This window comes from Phocoena phocoena, chromosome 1, assembly GCF_963924675.1.
Source record: "Phocoena phocoena chromosome 1, mPhoPho1.1, whole genome shotgun sequence".
NCBI lineage: Eukaryota > Metazoa > Chordata > Mammalia > Artiodactyla > Phocoenidae > Phocoena > Phocoena phocoena.
In genome coordinates, this window is record NC_089219.1 from 11,803,227 (window position 1) to 11,822,164 (window position 18,938).

Here is an 18,938-nt window from a genome sequence, read left to right on the forward strand (position 1 = left end):
CACACGCGCTTCAGCGGGATAAGGATGGGGGTGTCTGGCATCGTCACAGTCTCAAGTCCTCGTGTTCGTTTTGGACATGGAATCTGCAGAGAAGCCACCCTTTCCCACCTGCCCCCTTTCAAGCTCCCACCCAGAACTAACCTCTTCTCGTTTGGGGCTCCCAGCTCTTGGCCCAGAACACTCCAAGGAACACTTATCACCCAGCCAGGCAGGGAGGTCCAGCAGTGCTGAACAGGGTCTGATCCTCTCTGTGGCCCCAGCCCTGGCACAGCGCCTACGCACCGGAGCTGCTCAGCGAGTCTGGGAAGAATGAAGGAATGAAGGGCTTCTGTGTACCTGGTAAGTCAGTGCCTCACAGTCTGGGCAGGCAAGAGTCACAGCTTTAAGTCAACCCAACACCAAGCCCCCTGCCCTCCAATCACAGCAATCCACTCCCCCAGGGCGCCCTTCTGCAGTTATTCCCAAGTCCCCCCGGGGCTGCTGCTTCAATCTTGGTGGCCAGAAAATCAGGTCAGCCAGCCAAGTGTCACCACCATAACTTTAGGCATTTGGAGCCCCTGGAGTGATGGCGTCCTCTGGCCGATGGCTCCCCGCACCAGGGCCAGGTCAGGAGGGGCTGGCACTAGCCGTGCGCACGCCCAGAGGCAGCTCCCACCTCTGCCCCAGTTGCTCCCAGTGACAGCACAGTTTTCTCCCTGGCTGCCCTAAAGTCATCTCCGGGGTCCAGAACAGGCACTCATCATGATCCAAAGAACATTCCCCAACGTCTCTCTCAGCCATTCAGTTGTGCAGAACCTGACACGCGGAGGGGCCACAGCCAGGGCCAAATCGCCCATCAGTACGGTGGGCGCAGTGCCTGGAGCCCACAATAACTTTAAGGCCCACAGAAATGTTTTAGTTTCTCTTAAAATTGGCAGGAAAAAAATGAATAGAATCCAAACTGGATTATACTAGTCTTTATACCCACGCAGTCATAAAACATAAAATTCTTAATATTTTTTGGTGGAGGAAGGGGCCCACAAAGGCAAAAGGGCCCAGTGACAGTCCAGATTCAAGCTTTCTCATGAGAACCAGATGATTAATAATAACAGCCAATATTTATATAGTGCTTGCCCGATGCCAGGCACTCCTCATAATAACCCTATGAGGCTGGTACCATCTTTTAATCTCCATTCTATAGATGAGGATGTGGAAGCACAGAGAGGTTGAGTCACTAGCGGAAGGTCACACAGCTAGGAAGTACTGGCTCTAGGTGTTCCGTCCTTTGGGAATATGGTCCAGCCCTAGGCAAAGCACTCAACATCCCATCTTCAGCATCTGAAACAGACTAAGGTGACCTCAGTTTTCTCCAAGCACAATTGCTGATGCTGTCTTACATAAAGGACCTCAACTGGTAAACGTCTCAAAACAATGAAGTTCCCCTAAAGCCGATGCTGTCTGCACCTTCCAGAGCAGCCAGCAACCTCCCTCTCCAAAAAGGTCAGTTTCTCTGTGAACATTCCAAAAGAAAAAAAAGGAATGACTTTTCATCTGGTACCTTACTACCTATGTGCCTGTGCGCTTTTGTGGCTATTTCTATATCAGAGTACATTTTGAACGTCTGGCTCGGGGCTCTGAGAGTGACTGTGTTTATAACAGACTGCTTTCTATGTATGACACTGGTGTGTGTGTGTGTGTCTGTCTGTCTGCCTGTCCCTGTATGCTTGTATATCCATGGGCTTGTACACGTGACTGAGATGGGCGCCTAGACCTTGCTGTCTCTCTGTGTGTGTAAATCAGCAAACTCCCATCCACAGAAGCCCAGCTAATCATTTCCCCAAGTTGTTCAGGAGAAACTGAGGCCGCAGAAGTTGCCCAAGGTCCAGGGTCCAGCAAGTCACTGACTGCGACAGAAACCAGGAGTCTTGTCTCCTGCCCCCAGAACCCTGGCAACCCCCCAATACCTCCCTAGCTCAGCCTGTCTCTCTTTACGATGTCAGTCCCCAGCCCAGGGTGACCCTTTGCAGAGTTTGGTGACCAACAGCTCTGGGTCTGAGGTGTGGTGGGCAGTAGTCACTGACCAGCCTCTAGAAGGCAACAGAATGTTCTCGCAGCGAGTCTGAGATCCCCCAGACACCCCAGTTCTGAGGCCTGAGGCCATCACCCCTACACACACTCCCTCACACTCCCTCTCTGCTGTTGCTTTTTCAGTCAAAACTTTATTGATTTTTAATATGACCAAAGTAACACACACTTGTTTTTAAAAAGGATTTAAGCTGTAAAAACGTGTGAGTTAAGAGTCCTCCTCTACCCCCAGCTCATCACCATGACCGGCAGGGTGTGTAGCGTTCTGAATTTCTTTATTAGGAAATAATTCCTAATGGGACCAGTGGGCCCAGCTCAGAAAACAACTTCCTAGGAGCACAAGAATGAGTCAAAAGAGGACAAAGTGGAGAAGTCCGGCCTCAGGACAAGTGGGTTAAACCAGATGCTCCGAGAACCAGGCTGAGCCCAAACTGCTGGGGCTCTAGCTGGAACTTCTGGGCACACATCACAAATCCAGATCTGCACTCGACCTTGACATCCAAGTCATGGAATTTTAGGACTGAAAGGAGCCTGAGAGTCCATCTGGTCCTACCTGCCCATTTTAGAGACGGGGAGACTGAAGACCTTGCTGGGAGACAACTGAGCTGGCTCCAAGTAGGAGCTTAGCCCACGCCTCAGCCTCCATCCAAAGCCTGGGGAGGAGGTGCTGGAGAGCAGGGGGTACCCCAAGACCAGACAGTATTAGTTGAATAAGGGAGAAAGAAAAGGACAGGAAGCAAAGAAAGAGCTATAAAGACAGAGAAGGAAGCGGTGCATCACAGGAGTTTGCGGCCCCAGACTGACGTTAGAAGCGCTGACTTCAAATCTTGGGTCTGTTGTTGCCCAGCTGTGTGACCCCGGATTGTCCCCGACCCTCTGAGTCTCAGCTTCGTGAAGTTTAATGAGCGAACAAGAGTGTCTACCGCGTGGTGTTGGGAGAATTAAGTGACTGCAAGAGGTATTGGGCACGGCACCCGGCACAATAAGTGACAACTAAAAAAAATGAGTCAGGCCAAGCAGCGTGGCAGGGCCCCCAAAACCTGCACACGTCAGATGTGCTCTGTCTCAGGATATTTGGGAAACTCATGCCTCCAAGCCAGCTCCATCTTCTGTGCAAATTAAACAGTAACCAGCCAAGGTCAGGGAAAGGGCCTTGACAGAACAGGTTCCTCCCAAGGGGTGGCTCAGCCTTGACGAGGTGGGTCCACCCTCCTCCTGCCTATAAGTGCGGACCTGGTCACCGCGACGGCCACTCGATCCCGAGCACTCACGACATGCTGGGTGTCACCGTCTTCACAGTGCTCCTGGCCTACGGTAAGCTGCGGCTTGGGGACCGGCTGCAGCCAGCGGGCTGTGAGCTTGGGCTGGCCTCCCGGGGACAAGGATGGGGTCAGGGACCCTCTGCTCTCCAGGGCTTCAGGAAAGGAGCTTTGGGGTCCCACGTGGGTTCAGCTACTACTGACCAGCTGTGTGTCAGATGAGCCACTTGCCTGCTTGGCGACTCTGCTTCCATATCTGCAAAATAGGATTCATGTTCCATACGCCAGGGTGAGGATGAGCCATGAGGTATGGAAAGCACCAGGGACACAGAAGGTGCCTCATCCCGGGTTCCCCCGGGGGGCATCAGGGCCTACCTTTCCCAGCATCGGCATCTCTCATTTGGGGATTCTTTGCTCCCCCCGCCATGCTGGTGACCTCCCAGATTGGGAATCCAGGAACTTGGCTCGAATGTCACTCTCTCTTGGCGGGACCTGGACAAGCCGCTTCCCCTCTCTAAAGCTCACTGGCTCTTCTGGCAAGTGAGAGCACTTGATTAAGAGTCCTCCAGCTAATAACAACAGTGATGATAATAATAGCTGTTCCTGTGTACCCCATGTTTGCTATGTGTCGAGCACTGTGCTAAGCCCTTGACGTTCAGGAGCCAATTTGATCCTACAACAACCTTGAGAGGCGGGGCCTGTTAATATGCCCATTTTACAGATGAGGACCCCGAGGCTCAGTGATGCTCAATATCTTGCTATCTAAGATCACACGGCTGGTTAGTGGTAGAGCCAGAATTTGAGTCTGGGTCTTCCTCACTGCACAGCACTTGCTCTTGACTGTGCCACACAGCTCCCCAGCTATGACAGTCTGGAATTCTGTAGACTCAGTGCTCGCACACCCGCGCTGTGCTGTGGCCTGAAATGGGACAGCAGGGTAAGGTTGAAGGACACAGGTGTACCTGGGCACTCACACACAAGCCAGCCACTTTAGGTTTCCTTCAATGATTCGACATTCACTCTATACCAGGTCTTTTGCTCAATTCTTTACCTGCGTCATCTAATTTAGTTCTCAGGACGAACTTACCAGGTTAGCGCTAGTCTCCCCGTTTCACAGAAAGGGCAGTTGAGGCCCAGCAAACTCGATGGCTTCCCCAAAGCCATGCAGGAAAAGTCAAACCCATGTCTGCCCAGCCCCCAAATGTGAGCTCTTTCCACCTGCCCCTTCCCCAAAGCAATGCCAGCCCGGCTCAACTGTGCTCTTCCTCTCCTGTATCCCCAGCCTCCAGCTGCGGGGTCCCCTTCTTCCAGCCCAACCTATCAGCCCGGGTGGTGGGCGGAGAGAACGCCGTTCCCCACAGCTGGCCCTGGCAGGTAAGCGCGCTGCAGCAGGTGGGGAAGGCAAGGTGGAGGGGGGGGTGGGGAGCAGGTCCCTGGGGGCTGACACGTGGTCCTTCCCCATCCTCCCCCAGATCTCCCTCCAGTACCTCAAGAATGGCGTGTGGAGGCACACCTGCGGTGGCACCTTGATCACCCCCAGTCACGTCCTCACAGCTGCCCACTGCATCAGGTGAACGGGATGCTGCCCAGACACCCCACCCTCGCCCGGGAACACAAGCCTGATACGCCGCTTTTCTTGAGCACGCACTCCAGACACTGGGCTGAATAAGCTACTCCCATCCAGTAACTCAGTTGTTAATTTACTCATTCCACAAGTATTTACTGTGCGCCTACTATACGCCAGGGAACACAGCAGTGAGGACACAGTCTGTGCTCTCAGGGAGCTTATATTCTAGCGGAAGACAGAGTGACAGACCATTCAACAAGTAAATATATAACAAAGCAAGTGGCAATGAAGAAAAATAAAGCAGAAAGAGAATAAAAAGTATGAGGAGTTCTATTTTAAATGACGTGGCCGGGGGAAGATCTCTCTTGAAAGGAGTTGTTTGAGCAAAGACCTGAAGGAAATAAGGGAAGACGTCATTGGTCTGGGGGTAAGGTGTTCCATGTGGAGGGAACAGCTAATGCAAAGGCCCAGAGGAGGGAGCGCACTTGGTAGGTTTGAGAAATAAAGTGGAAGCCGGTGTGGCAGGGGCATTTTGTGTGAAAGGAGAGGAAGAGGCGGATAGAGAGGAATGCAGGAGAGAGAATGCAGGCCAGCAGCATGTGGACTAGCTCATCTTCACAGCAGCCCTGGCAGGTGAGTTCCAAGATTATCTCCACCTTACAGGTGAGAGAACTGAAGCCGAGCCTACCCACCTAGCAGTCAAAGTGGACTTGACTCCAAGACCAGGGTCCTTACCCTGTGCCCTGGGAAGGGTCAATGGGATGAACACTCCCTTCCCCCGAACAAGTCCCATGATGGCCCCAAAACTGGGTCACTAAAGACCCAACTTCCCCCTCTACCCCACCGGCCAGTGGGGACAGGAGGCCACCCTGACCTTGTCCCCATCCTCTGTCCAGCAATACCCTGACTTACCGCGTGGCCCTGGGGAAGAACGACCTGGAGGTGGAGAATGAGGAAGGCTCCGTGTTCATGGGCGTGGACACCATCTTTGTCCACGAGAAGTGGAACTCCTTCCTAATTCGGTGAGTGCCCAGCTGGCCATCTCACAGCCCCCTGGGAGCAGCTCAGAAGAAGGAGGCATCCCTGAGATGCAGCCTGAGCCTGTCCCTGGACCCCTTCCTTAGCCTGAACAGCCAACAGATGATGACTTTACGCAAAACGGCCAAATGCTAAGTGGAGATGGACACCCCTCCGATACCCATCACTGGCCAAGGGTCTCTGGAAAGTACACAGGGAATAAGGATCCTGAGGCTCCCACAGTATATTACCTGAAGTCTCTCAGCCAGAGGATGAGCCAGCACTCACCTTTACTGACGCCTACTGCATGCTCGCATTTAATGAGCAGCTTACATGCCATCTCTTATTTAATCCTCACAACAGCCCCTAGACAAGGAACCGAGGATCAGAGAGGTTAAGGAATGTGTCCCGGGTCACACAGCCCAGTACATGGCAGAACTAGAAATCAAACCAGGCTCTCTCTAGGGTTGTCCATTTTCATTCTGGCAACACGAAAACATTAAAAATGGCATCCGCAAGTGTTTTTATCGTTATAATTTCCAATTTGCTTAGCTGAATTTCAGTTGATACATAACCTTGCAGTGGTTCAGAATGCTTCTGCTCTTGTCTCCCCTCTGTTAAGCCTTTCATGATGTGAAGACACAAGGTGGCGCGGGGGGTGGGGGAGGGGGGAAGAAGCTACACCTACAGGAGCGGGTGATGGGGTTAGAAGGCAGATCATTGGTCCTCCGGCATCTCTGTCTGCCAGTAAGAAGCTGGAGGTCCAGGAGGTTTATGGAGGACCCCTGCTCACCCTTGGCCCGACTCCCAACTCACAGCCTGGGCCTCTTAGCATTGGCTTGGGGGAGCAGGCCCTCCTGCCATTCACCACCTCCACTTTGGATTCCAGCAATGACATTGCCCTTATCAAACTGGCGGAGCCCGTGGAACTGAGTGACACCATCCAGGTAGCCTGCCTGCCAGAGGAGGGTTCCTTGCTGCCTCAGGGCTACCCCTGCTACGTCACTGGCTGGGGCCGTCTCTGGAGTGAGTATAGCCCCTGGCCAAACACGAGTGTCTTATTGGAGGAAGCAGCTCCCATGATAAGCACACCACCCACATTTGCCCACCACTTTCCTTTTTGCCTTAACATCTTCACATCTTTTTAAATTTTGTAATAATGGTTAATATTTATTAAGCATATACCATGTGGCAGACACTCTAACAAGTGCATATAAAGGGTGTTATAAGGATTAAATGGACTAGAATTTGTCAAGGGCTTAGAACAGGGCTAGGCACATACTAAGTGCCATGTCAGTGACTATTAAATAAATGAAACTAACCATTTTGGGGTGGGGGATTAGATCTTATGATCTTATGTTATACCACACGCCCAAGTAAATTCCAACTGAATTAAAAGGTTAAATGCAAAAAAGGAAACTACAGAATACTTAGATGAAAATGCAGATCCTCTAAAATTTGGAAAGTTTGGGGGTGAGAAAGACCTTTCAGTGTGTGACACCAAAGGCAGAGAACTACAGGGAAACCATTGGCAATTAAAACCCCAGAACCCAAATTAAAGATAACTCAGCGGTTATTTCTTAAGGGTTTTCTATGGGTTGGTTCTGCCTTCCCTGCGCTTAGAGGGGTCTCTAACCCAAACAGTTCAGGACCATTGGCTCAGAGTCTCGCCTCTCAATTAAGGGCCTGTGTGTGGGTCCCTCAAAGTCTATCCAGAACTCGCCCGGTCATGTCCCAGCCCTATCCAGCCCTCTGTTCCCTGAAGGCCTGGGCCTGGGCTGGGGCTGAGGCGGCCTGGGCTGACCGCCCGGTCACCACCCATTCTCTCTCCAGCCAACGGCCCCATCGCTGACGAGCTGCAGCAGGGCCTGCAGCCCGTGGTGGATCACGCCACATGCTCCCAGAGAGACTGGTGGGGCAACAAGGTGAAGAACACCATGGTCTGCGCCGGGGGTGATGGCGTCATCTCAGCCTGCAACGTAAGTGTCGAGGCGCTGCCCCACGTCTCTACTGCAGGTGGCCAGATGGAAGGGGGCAGTGAGGAGGGCAAAGGAGTGAGAAGTGGGGAGACGCCACACCCTCTCCCTGGGGGGAGACTGAGCCCCGGCTGGGCCTAAGAGGCTTAGGAGAAACTTGTCACTGTCCCCCTTCCCCTCCCCCACCAGCACTGTGGCCAGAGCATGAAAGTTGAATGTGAGTCTGAGTCCGAGTCCCAGCCCCCCTACTTCACAGCTGTGTAACCTTGGGCAGGCTGTTTGATTTATCTGAACCTCAGTTTTCCCTTGCATAAAATGGAGCGGTACTAGGCACAGGGCTGTTATGAGGACTAAGTGAGTCTAACGCAGGTAGAAGAGACTTCGGTGAAGTCCGGGCACACGTGCCTTCATACCATCAGCTCCGTTGGTCCAGGGAGACAGAAGACTCAGGGAGTCTGACACAGAATGAAGAAACATCTAGGACAATCAGGGACTGTCCCGTTTTCAAACACATGAGCCTCTCCCCACTTCCATTTTCTTCCCTTTCCCGGGTCTCCTACACGGCTCCCAGCATCCTCATCCCTCTGGGCAGCTCAGAGTCTTAGGCACGGTGACCTGAACAGCTAGGGAAACCAAGGCACAGAGAGGGTTCTCAACATCTCAAGATCACACAGCAAAGCAAGACCTAGTCTGACACCCCAGGGCCCCCCAGAATAAGGCCAAGTTACCCACAAACCACATTTTCTCTGCCTCCCTCACTATGGACACGCTGAGGCCAAAACAGGGGCTACCAAGGCTGAGAGGCCAACCCATATGCCCCGCCCTGACCCTCACCTGCTTCCCGAGCCTCCCTCTGACACCCGCCCCGTCTGGTGCAGGGGGACTCGGGCGGCCCACTGAACTGCCAGGCCAAGAACGGCTCTTGGGAGGTGCGGGGCATTGTCAGCTTCGGCTCCGGGCTGAGCTGCAACACGCTCAAGAAGCCCACGGTCTTCACCCGCGTGTCCGCCTACAACAACTGGATCAACGAGGTGGGTGCGCCTCCCCTGCCCCTCCTCTCCACCCGCCCCTCACCCTCCCTCGCCCTTCCTTCACTGACTCCCCTACTCACTCTTTCACTCACTCCATTTACTCACTCACTCCTTCAAGAAGTTTTGATCGAGCGCCTATTGCATGCAGCCTTGAGTCAGGGGCAGTGAAGCAAACGGCCATTCTCTTCCCCACCCTTTCATCCGTCAGCAAACACTTCTGTCCCAAGCCCAGGCTCCCCACCAGTGCCCCCAAATGTGAAGCGTGGCCCCAGCACAGGAGAGGGGGCAGCATGGATGGCCGTCTACATTTTGAGGGTGCGGGGACAGAGAGTCACCCTGGGCTGGGGGCTTCCACCCCGGGAGCAGGAGATATCCTGAGCTCACCTGCACAGTGGGCGGAACTGCCCGAGAGGGCCAGACCCCTCGGGCAGAGGCAAGCCTGTCTGGTCAAGGCCCGGGGCTGCCGGCCATGTTCCTACCCTCCCGGCAGAGCCTCACACCCCCCAGAGTCCCTCACTCTGTTCTCTGCTTCTCCAGAAATTACAGCTGTGATTCATCCCTGGGAGCCAAGGCCGCAAATCCCGGCAACCACAATAAACCTCCTTTCCCCTCAAGAGACCTGTGTTCTTGATTTGCGCGTCCCCTGCGGGTTCCCGGGCTCTCTAGGGGCTGCCCGTTTCCATACCAGGGGTGCAATGAGAGATCCCCCTCAGCCAGGCTGGTTAGGCCTTGGAAGGAGCTGCTGGGGATGCTGGTGGAGGGGGCACCCCCAGGAAGCCACCTGGTGCCTGAGGGAATATGAGTTAAGGACACACCGGACACCTGCCCCATCCCCGCACATCTCATAAGCCATGAACCACCGGGCCCTGATCAGACTGCAATGGCTTCCACACATAGTCACAGCAGGTCAGAGGTGGGAAAGCTTGTACTGCACTAGACAGGCAGGGAAGCTCAGGCCCAGAAAAGGAAAGAGCTGGGCCAGATCACAGGAGCAGACAGCCAGTGATGCACAGGCAAGAGGCTCAGGGCAGGGCCCTCTGGTCCTGAGGCCGACTGGAGGGCAAGGGGTCCAGAAAAGAGAGGGACCCAGTGTCCAGTGAGGTACATCCAAGCGGGACCCCCGACCCCTGACCATAGGGTTTCTGGTCCAGGGCGCTCCTGGGGATGTGCTGCTCTATAGAGGGAGGTACCCCCAACCCGGCCGCTGAAGTCCTCCTAGGAAAGCTATCAACTACGGCTGCCTCTGGTTGGTCCATGAGTTGTCCAGTTTCCCCATCAGACTTTGGTTCCTGGAGATGGGAACCATGGCCTCCCATGATGTCCAGCTCATTCTCAAAAAATACTTTATTTTCTCAACCAGCAATGGGGCCTACAAGGAGCCCAGCACCAGCTCAGCCATAGGAATCCAGGGATGGTCCAGACAAGATCCCTGCTCTGCAGGAGACAGACTCATAAACAGATCACTGAGTTCCCTGGTGTAAGTGTGAAGGTAGGAATACAGTCCAGGAGCATGGCAAAGGGACACTTAAACCAGTGAGAGTTGGCAGGAAGAGTCCAGGATGGCTTCCTAGAGGTGGTGACGCCCAGTGTAATGTATTCTTTACATTTGAGTAGAAGGTACCAAAATACAGAAGATGCTGCTGGTTGCTTGACCCAAACTTCGTTCCCAGCCTCCTCCTTTTGTAGTTGTCTCTATACTGGAGGCTAAAAAATTCTTGCTGTCCCCAGGTCCCTTGCAGTTATAATATCAAAGTAATAGCTAACACTTACTGAACACTTCCTCTGTGCCAGGCCCCGTTCTACAGGTTTTACATGTATTACGTCACTTAATCCCCAAAACAATCCTAAGACATAGGTTATTAACATCATCCCCACTTCACAAATGAGGAAACTGAGGCTAGAGATGGTTAGTGACTTCCCAAGGTGATTTCCCTGGGAGGTGATGGAGCTGGGATCCAGACTTTGTTAATCTGGCCCCAGAGCTCATGCTCTTGACCACCACGCTCTACTGCCCTGTGATGAATATGAATATGGATGTGATGCCTGGAACTAAGGCAGCCTTCTTGTGGCGAAGAGAATTACAGAGACATGAGCTCAGACATCATTGAGCTGCAGATCTGATGCCAGCAACCGTTCTCTGAATGTCTAATTATGTAAAAACTAAATAAACCTGCATTTGTTTTAACCACTGTAGTCCAGTTTTCAGCTACTTGCAGCTCAGCACAGTCCTAAGTGATACCCTGGGGGATAACATAAGGGGTCACTTTCCTGACTGAGGGAAGGCCATAAGCAAAGTCATGGTAACTGCTTGGAAGAATCTCCAAGCAGAAGGCGTTGCTAGAGCATAAGGCACAGGGCAGGGATTGGGTGACCAGTGGTCCTGGCACTGAGTAGTTTTCTAGGAAGTGGTACTTCCAGTGCTGTCCCAAGCAAACTGGGATGGCCTGTCACCCTAACAGGGAGGGGCAAGAGATGTGGCTAGAGAGTGAGAAAGGCCCTTCCTGGAAGGACTTGTAGCCATGGTAGAGGGTTGTTGGGACTTTATCCTGAGGGCAATAGGGAGCCGTAGAGTGGTTTTAGATAGAGAAGTGATCTCTGTGGTCAGATGTACACACTAAAGCATTCATCTGACAGCTCTACGGAGGGTGATTTGGAGCAGGCAAGAATGGAGGCAGGGAGGCAGTTAGGAGGCTGCTGCAATGTTCTAGGCCAGAATTACTGGGGCCCCAACCATCGAGCTGCAGATGGAAAGGAGAGATAGGTTCAGTAATTCAGTAATACTTCAGTAATTATTTAAGAGGTATATGTACAGTGTTGGACAGCAGCATCCCCCCCCAGTGCCAAATCTATATAAATTTTGGGAACGTGATTGGATTATCAAAGCTACTTTTTATTAGCTAATAAATGGTAAAAACATAAGCCACAGCTCTGTCTGTTCAACAAGAGTGTAAAATTCTCAGATTCAGGGACAAGATCCACGGTTATATACAAGGGTCAATGCCTATCTGTGGTAGACAAAATACTAGCCCTCCAAAAATGTCCATGCCATAGATCCCAGAACGTATGAGTGCATTACCTTACGTGGCAAAAGGGATTTTGCAGGTGTGATTAATTGAAGGACCCTGGGATGGGGTGATTAGCCTGGATTATCCAGGCGGGCTCAGTGGAATCACAAGAGTCCTTTTTTTTTTTTACATCTTTATTGGAGTATAATTTCTTTACAATGGTGTGTTGGTTTCTGCTTTATAACAAAGTGAATCAGTTATACATATACATATGTTCCCATATCTCTTCCCTCTTGCGTCTCCCACCCTCCCACCCTCCCTATCCCACCCCTCCAGGCAGTCACAGAGCACCGAGCTGATCTCCCTGTGCTATGTGGCTGCTTCCCACTAGCTATCTACCTTACGTTTGGTAGTGTATATATGTCCATGCCTCTCTCTCGCTTTGTCACAGCTTACCCTTACCCCTCCCCATATCCTCAAGTCCATTCTCTAGTAGGTCTGTGTCTTTATTCCCGTCTTACCCCTAGGTTCTTCATGACATTTTTTTTCCTTAAATTCCATATATATGTGTTAGCATACGGTATTTGTCTTTCTCTTCCTGACTTACTTCACTCTGTATGACAGACTCTAGGTCTATCCACCTCATTACAAATAGTTCAATTTCATTTCTTTTTATGGCTGAGTAATTAGATCACTCCCTAACACCATACATAAAAATAAGCTCAAAATGGATTAAAGACCTAAATGTAAGGCCAGAAACTATCAAACTCTTAGAGGAAAACATAGGCAGAACACTCTATGACATAAATCACAGCAAGATCCTTTTTGACCCACCTCCTAGAGAAATGGAAATAAAAACAAAATTAAACAAATGGGACCTAATGAAACTTCAAAGCTTTTGCACAGCAAGGGAAACCATAAACAAGACCAAAAGACAACCCTCAGAATGGGAGAAAATATTTGCAAATGAAGCAACTGACAAAGGATTAATCTCCAAAATTTACAAGTAGCTCATGCAGCTCAATAACAAAAAAACAAACAACCCAATCCAAAAATGGGCAGAAGACCTAAATAGACATTTCTCCAAAGAAGATATACAGACTGCCAACAAACACATGCAAGAATGCTCAACATCATTAATCATTAGAGAAATGCAAATCAAAACTACAATGAGATATCATCTCACACCAGTCAGAATGGCCATCATCAAAAAATCTAGAAACAATAAAAGCTGGAGAGGGTGTGGAGAAAAGGGAACACTCTTGCACTGCTGGTGGGAATGTGAATTGGTACAGCCACTATGGAGAACAGTATGGAGGTTCCTTAAAAAACTACAAATAGAACTACGACATGACCCAGCAATCCCACTACTGGGCATATACCCTGAGAAAACCATAATTCAAAAAGAGTCATGTACCAAAATGTTCATTGCAGCTCTATTTACAATAGCCCGGAGATGGAAGCAACCTAAGTGTCCATCATCGGATGAATGGATAAAGAAGATGTGGCACATATATACAATGGAATATTACTCAGCCATAAAAAGAAACAAGAGTCCTTTTAAGAGGGATTAGTCACAAGGAGATATGAGGACAGAAGCAGGGGGTCAGAGTCAGAGGGAGATCTGAAGATGTGATGCTGCTGACTCTGTAGATGGAGGGAGGCGCCACAAGACAAGGAATGCAGGCAGCCTCTAGACGCTGGAAAAGGCAAGGGAAGGGATTCTCCCCTAGAGTCTCCAGAAGAAACCAGCCCTGCTTTAGCCCAATGACACCGATTGTGGACTTGTGACCTCCAGAGCTGTAAAAACGTACACTTTTATGTTTTCAGCACCTTATTTGTGGTAATTTGTTAAAGCAGCAATAGGAGATAAATACACCATCACTCCTCACTTCCAGCAAAATCTAAAGTACTAGGTGGGGAGTGTAAGAGGGTGGCAAAGGAAGGGTCAGGAAGGACTCCCTGGGATCTGGCTGGGATGAGAGCAAGGATCTGTAGACTTTGTCCAAGAGGTCACAAACCAGTGGTTGGGAGCCAGGGAGAGTGGGCACTTAGGCAGTGACCCTCCACCTCCACCTTCTGCCTTGGCAGGAGTTCCCCTGGCCTGGGGGCATGAGAGCCCTCATGCCAGTGACCCACTAGAGTGCCATTGTGTGTGTAATGCAGGCACCGTGGCTAGTGTGTACTGAGCACTTGGTAATCTGTGTGCCAGGTACCATCCAAGGGCTTTATATACTCAATCTCATTTAATAATCCTGGCAGCCCTGATTATCATCCCCCTTTGCAGATGGGGAACCTGAGACTCAGAGGGGTTTAAAAACTCACCCAAGGGGCTTCTCTGGTGGCGCAGTGGTTGAGAGTCCGCCTGCCAATGCAGGGACACAGGTTCATGCCCCGTCTGGGAAGATCCCACATGCCGCGGAGCGGCTGGGCCCGTGAGCCATGGCTGCTGAGCCTGTGCGTCCGGAGCCTCTGCTCTGCAACGGGAGAGGCCACAACAGTGAGAGGCCCACGTACCACAAAAAAAAAAACAAAAAAAAACTCACCCAATTACAATTTGATACCTATCTCTGAGTTCTTTTACAGGAACTAAGGCCCCCACCCAGGGGGAGGACGGTAACTTCAGGCTGAGCCCAAGCACGTGGTCAGAGCCAGAAGGCTCATGATGGAGATTCCTGGAACACCACCCTGTCACCTAACCACCAACCAATCAGAGGAAGGTTACACACCTTGGAGCCCTCCCTGCAAATTTTGCCTATAAAAACTCTTCCCAAAAACCTTTGGAGAGTTCAGGCTTTCTGAGCATGAGCTGCCCGTTCTCCTTGCTTGGCCCTGCAATAAACCATTCTCTGTTCAAACACCAAACCAAACAAAAAGAAATCCTCACCCAAGACTGCACAGCTAGTAATGGGGCACCAGGACTTAAACCCAGGCAGTCTGACTCCAGAGCCTGTGTGACTAACAGCCACGTTATTCTGCCATTAACCCCGAAATCTCAAGCCCCCCCCCACACACTGATTCCTCTAGTGGCCCTGCCAGGAAAGGGTGGAGGCGGTACGCGTGCTGACAAGCTTGAGCGAAGCTGGCAACGAGCCCACGTAGACAGAAACCTAAGAGGAGAATTGTTGCTCAGAGACATTCACAAAGGCTTTTACCCACCGTATCAGCTACTTCCAGTATAATTAATAACGTTGAGCGAAAACCAACCACAAACGCTCGGTGGAATCCAGTGACAAGTATTTATTGCTCACACGCCTGGGGTCAGCTGGGGTCAGTTAGGTGGCCCTGCTGATTTTGGCTGGAATCACTAATATGTCTAGGGGTCAAGCCTGGGTCCGGCTGGGACAGCTCAGCTCCACAGGGCTTTCATCCTCCTCCCAGGAGGCCACCGCAAAGTTACATAACAAAAGGCATGGATACAGGGAGGGGTGAAGGATCAGAGCCATCCTGGCAATCTCCCACACCCCCCGTTATCTTGGACACAAATTAATAGCATAAACTATGGCAGGGCAGAAGGGAAGGCAGTCACTATGCTGGAGCTCTGAACTCTGCCACTGATAGGCAATGACAGCAGCTGAGTCACTTAACCTCTCAGAGACTCAGTTTTCTCATCTGTAAAATGGGCACCTCCCCTCCATCCCTCCCTCCTTCCCTTTGGGAGCCAACAAAATAACAGAGGCTTGTGATCGGAGGCATCATTACTACTACTGACCTCACACCTGAACCCCTGTTAGGAAATCCTCCCTCTCCCTTTTATTCCTAAGGAGAGGGAGCTTCATTCCCAGCAGGCCGTGGGGTTCAGTCCTCTGAAGCTCACTCTCATCAGGTGGGGGGTACCTATCTGCAAAGCTTCACAAGGTGATGGGCTGGGGAGCAGGTAATGACAGAGAATAAACACAGAGCATCTTTCCAAAGCACTGATTTCCTATGAAGATTGTGTGGGAAGAAAAAAATGCACATTAAAATAAACCCAGCTGTGCTATGAAATAAGCTGCAAAATTCAGATCAAGCTTTCAAGTTGAAGAATGAGACTCCGGAGACATTTTGCTCTTGTGGTGACTGCTACACGCTAGACCCCACATCATTAATCTACTGAAAACCGGAGCCTGCAAACCAAATCTATTTTGTAAATAAAGCTTTATTGGAAAACAGCTATGCCTATCGGGCTACTTTTGCACTGTAACAGCAAGGTTGAGTAGTTGCAACAGAGACCATATGGCCCGCAATTCTAAAATATTTATTATCTGGTCCTTTACAGAAACAATTTGCCAACCCCTGATCTCCTAGGATTCTTTGATGGAAAAGTTGGAAGAATTCTGTGCTATTCTGATAGCTGAGGCCTACAGGTCTAAGGCTTGAAGAGTAAACAATTGATTGCACGTTTCTGATTCTCAGTGTTTTAAGTGAACAAACCGTTGCTTGATTCTAACAACAATCCTAAGAGATAGATGGGATTGTTACTGTTGCATTTGGTAGGTGAAGAAATTGAGTTCAAGAGATGAAACTTGTTCTAGCCCAGGTCATCTCAAATTTTAACGTGCAGGAGAATCCCCTGGGTATCTTGTTAAAACTGCAAATGCTAAACGAGTAGGCCTGGGTGGGAGAGTCTGCATTTCTTTTATATTTATATATACACACACATATATATATTTGACTGCCCCGGGTCTTAGTTGCAGCATACAGGATCTTCGTTGCGGCATGCGGGCTCTTAGTTGCGGCATGTGGGATCTAGTTCCCTGACCAGGGATGGAACCCGGGCCCACTGGGAGCGCAGAGTCTTAACAACTGGACCACCAGGGAAGTCCTGAGTCTGCATTTCTTTTTTTTTAAGATTATTTTTGATATGGACCGTTTTTAAAGTCTTTATTGAATTTGTTACAATATTGCTTCTGTTTTATGTTCTTTGGTCGCAAGTCATTTGGGAATCTTAGCTCCCCAACCAGGGATCAAACCCACAGTCCCTGCATTGCAAGGCGAAGTCCTAGCCACTGGACCTCCAGGAAAGTCCCCCCGAGTCTCCATTTCTAACCAGATCCTAAACTAGGCTGGTCCAGACCACTCTGTGAGTAGCGACGATCCAGACCAGAGTCCCTACCGGGAGGCACAGGGGTGCAAACCCAAGCCTCTAACCACTGAGTATATGGCGTCTCAGAGGAACCCTTATGAATGAGTCATACGCCCCGTGAGAAATTCGCATCCGCATCTCCCTGGCCCCTCTCAAAGACCCAGCCGAGGCTAGAACTTTACAGATTGCCTTGTTGTCCCACAACAGATCAATGGGGGACTGAGCCCCAGAGCGGGAAGTGGGCTGTAAAACCCACTCTCTCTCCCAGCCTCCATTCCCCCTCCAGAAGCCTCCATTGTTATTTGGTGCTGTCCCTCCCCCGCACCTCCATCAGGAGCTTGGAGCCCAGATCTAGAGGTGGGACTTGTGCTCCAGGCCTGGCCAATCCACCCTAGCAGCCCCTCCTCCACCACAACAATTGGTTCAGGGATGGGCATGTGACCTGAGGCGGATCCAATCAGAGAGAGTTGCAGGACTTCTGCGGGAACTACCAGGAAGCTCTCACTCATTCCCTGATGTGTTTGAGGATGAGGGGTGAGCGGCTAGAACAGCAAAATGGGGGAAAGAGGAGGAGGGGATGGTTTTGCTCTCCAGGGTACATTCGGCAATGTGTAGAGACATTTCTGGTTGTCACAACTTAAAGGAGGAGGGCAGGGACATCTAGTGGGCGGGGACCAGGATTGCTGCTAAATACCCTACAATGCACAGGAGGGCTCTCCTAGCAAAGAATCATCACCCAAAACGTCAATAGTGCCAGACCATGGGTCGGAGATTCTGTAGCCCTCTTGTCCCCATAGGACAACCTGGAGCTCCTACAGGCCAGTTAATGGAGCCTGAGAGTGGACTCTCACAGTGGAAAGCAGAGCCAGAAGATGGAGAGAAGCCGAGTCCTAGGGACATCACCAGAGCCCTGGATCCAGCTGTGCCTGAAGTCGAGCCCTGCTCCTGGACTTTTCCATCTTGTGTCCCAATGAATGACTCTTTGGCTTAAGCCTGTTCGATGAAGTTTTCTGTCACTTTCAAACCCTCCCAGCAATGTGGTGAAATAGGCCAGGCATACGTTCCTCTCACTGTTTCATTCCTGGGCAGCCCCAGGCCAGAGGACCTGTGTGATCACACAGCAAGCCCATGGCATGCACAAAACTGGTATTTGTCCAGTGACCTCATACAGGGAAAATCTTATTTTTATAGTAAAACAAACGCAGATACGTGAAACAGAATGGCATGGTCACATTAATTCAAGATAAAATAGGAAACTTCAGAAATAGTCTGTTGTTGTAGTGACTGCTACAGATTATAAACAAGGGCCCAAACTGTTAAAGGAGTTAGGGAATGCAGTTGGGACTAGAGCCCAGATATTCTGACGTCTAGTGCAAGGGGATTCTGTACCCCAGCCTCCTTCACCTTCCTCATCATCCTTGGGAGATTACAAAATTTTCTCACACCCATTTTCTCACCCATACAGTGATCCTGCAATCAGGCCTGGATTGTTATTTAAGAAACTCGGGCCCAGGAGAGAAGTGACTTGTCCCTCCAAGCTATAATGCTCAGATCTGATTCAGTGAGGGCTTGAACTCAGATCTTAACAGATGGAGTCCACTTTCTGCTCTGCTTTTCTAGCTGGGCAAAAGGTAGAATCTGTGGTCACAGAGCAGGACTGTCTCACCAGAGCCTGGCCTGCCTGGCACCGTGCTCAGACCACAAGCAATAAGAGTGAAGGTTTAAGGCAGAGCGAGAACATCCATCAGGAACCCTCGCTCATTTTCTCCACCCTTCTCCCTGCCCCCCCCCAACCCCGCCAAAAACAAGGGGCTTATTGCAGTGCTAGGAGGACATTCGGAAGGCCACCTTCAGCGGCATCAAGTAAAGGGGCTTGGAAATCAGACCAACCTATGTTGGAATCCCCATTCTGCCGCTTAGAAGCTGTGTGGTCTTGGGCAAGTCACTTTACCTC

At 50.8% G+C, this 18,938-nt stretch overlaps 1 protein-coding gene across 1 annotated transcript; it reads left to right on the forward strand.

The window, feature by feature from the left end:
• The first annotated feature begins 3,321 nt into the window (after positions 1 to 3,321).
• Positions 3,322 to 9,528, forward strand: CTRC (chymotrypsin C). Its single transcript, XM_065897844.1, has 8 exons — positions 3,322 to 3,378; positions 4,606 to 4,697; positions 4,796 to 4,893; positions 5,787 to 5,912; positions 6,797 to 6,933; positions 7,741 to 7,886; positions 8,762 to 8,914; positions 9,452 to 9,528. Exons 1-8 carry the CDS (start codon positions 3,339 to 3,341, stop codon positions 9,464 to 9,466), a joined length of 807 nt encoding a protein of 268 aa, XP_065753916.1. The 5' UTR covers positions 3,322 to 3,338; the 3' UTR covers positions 9,467 to 9,528.
• The last annotated feature ends 9,410 nt before the right edge of the window (positions 9,529 to 18,938 follow it).

Excerpts from the sequence above, each read along its gene's own strand:
- CTRC (XM_065897844.1), top strand. The coding sequence starts at position 3,339 with ATGCTGGGTGTCACCGTCTTCACAGTGCTCCTGGCCTACG. Across the intron at positions 3,379-4,605 it reads CACAGTGCTCCTGGCCTACG|CCTCCAGCTGCGGGGTCCCC; the intron begins GTAAGCTGCGGC and ends CTGTATCCCCAG. Across the intron at positions 7,887-8,761 it reads GCGTCATCTCAGCCTGCAAC|GGGGACTCGGGCGGCCCACT; the intron begins GTAAGTGTCGAG and ends CGTCTGGTGCAG.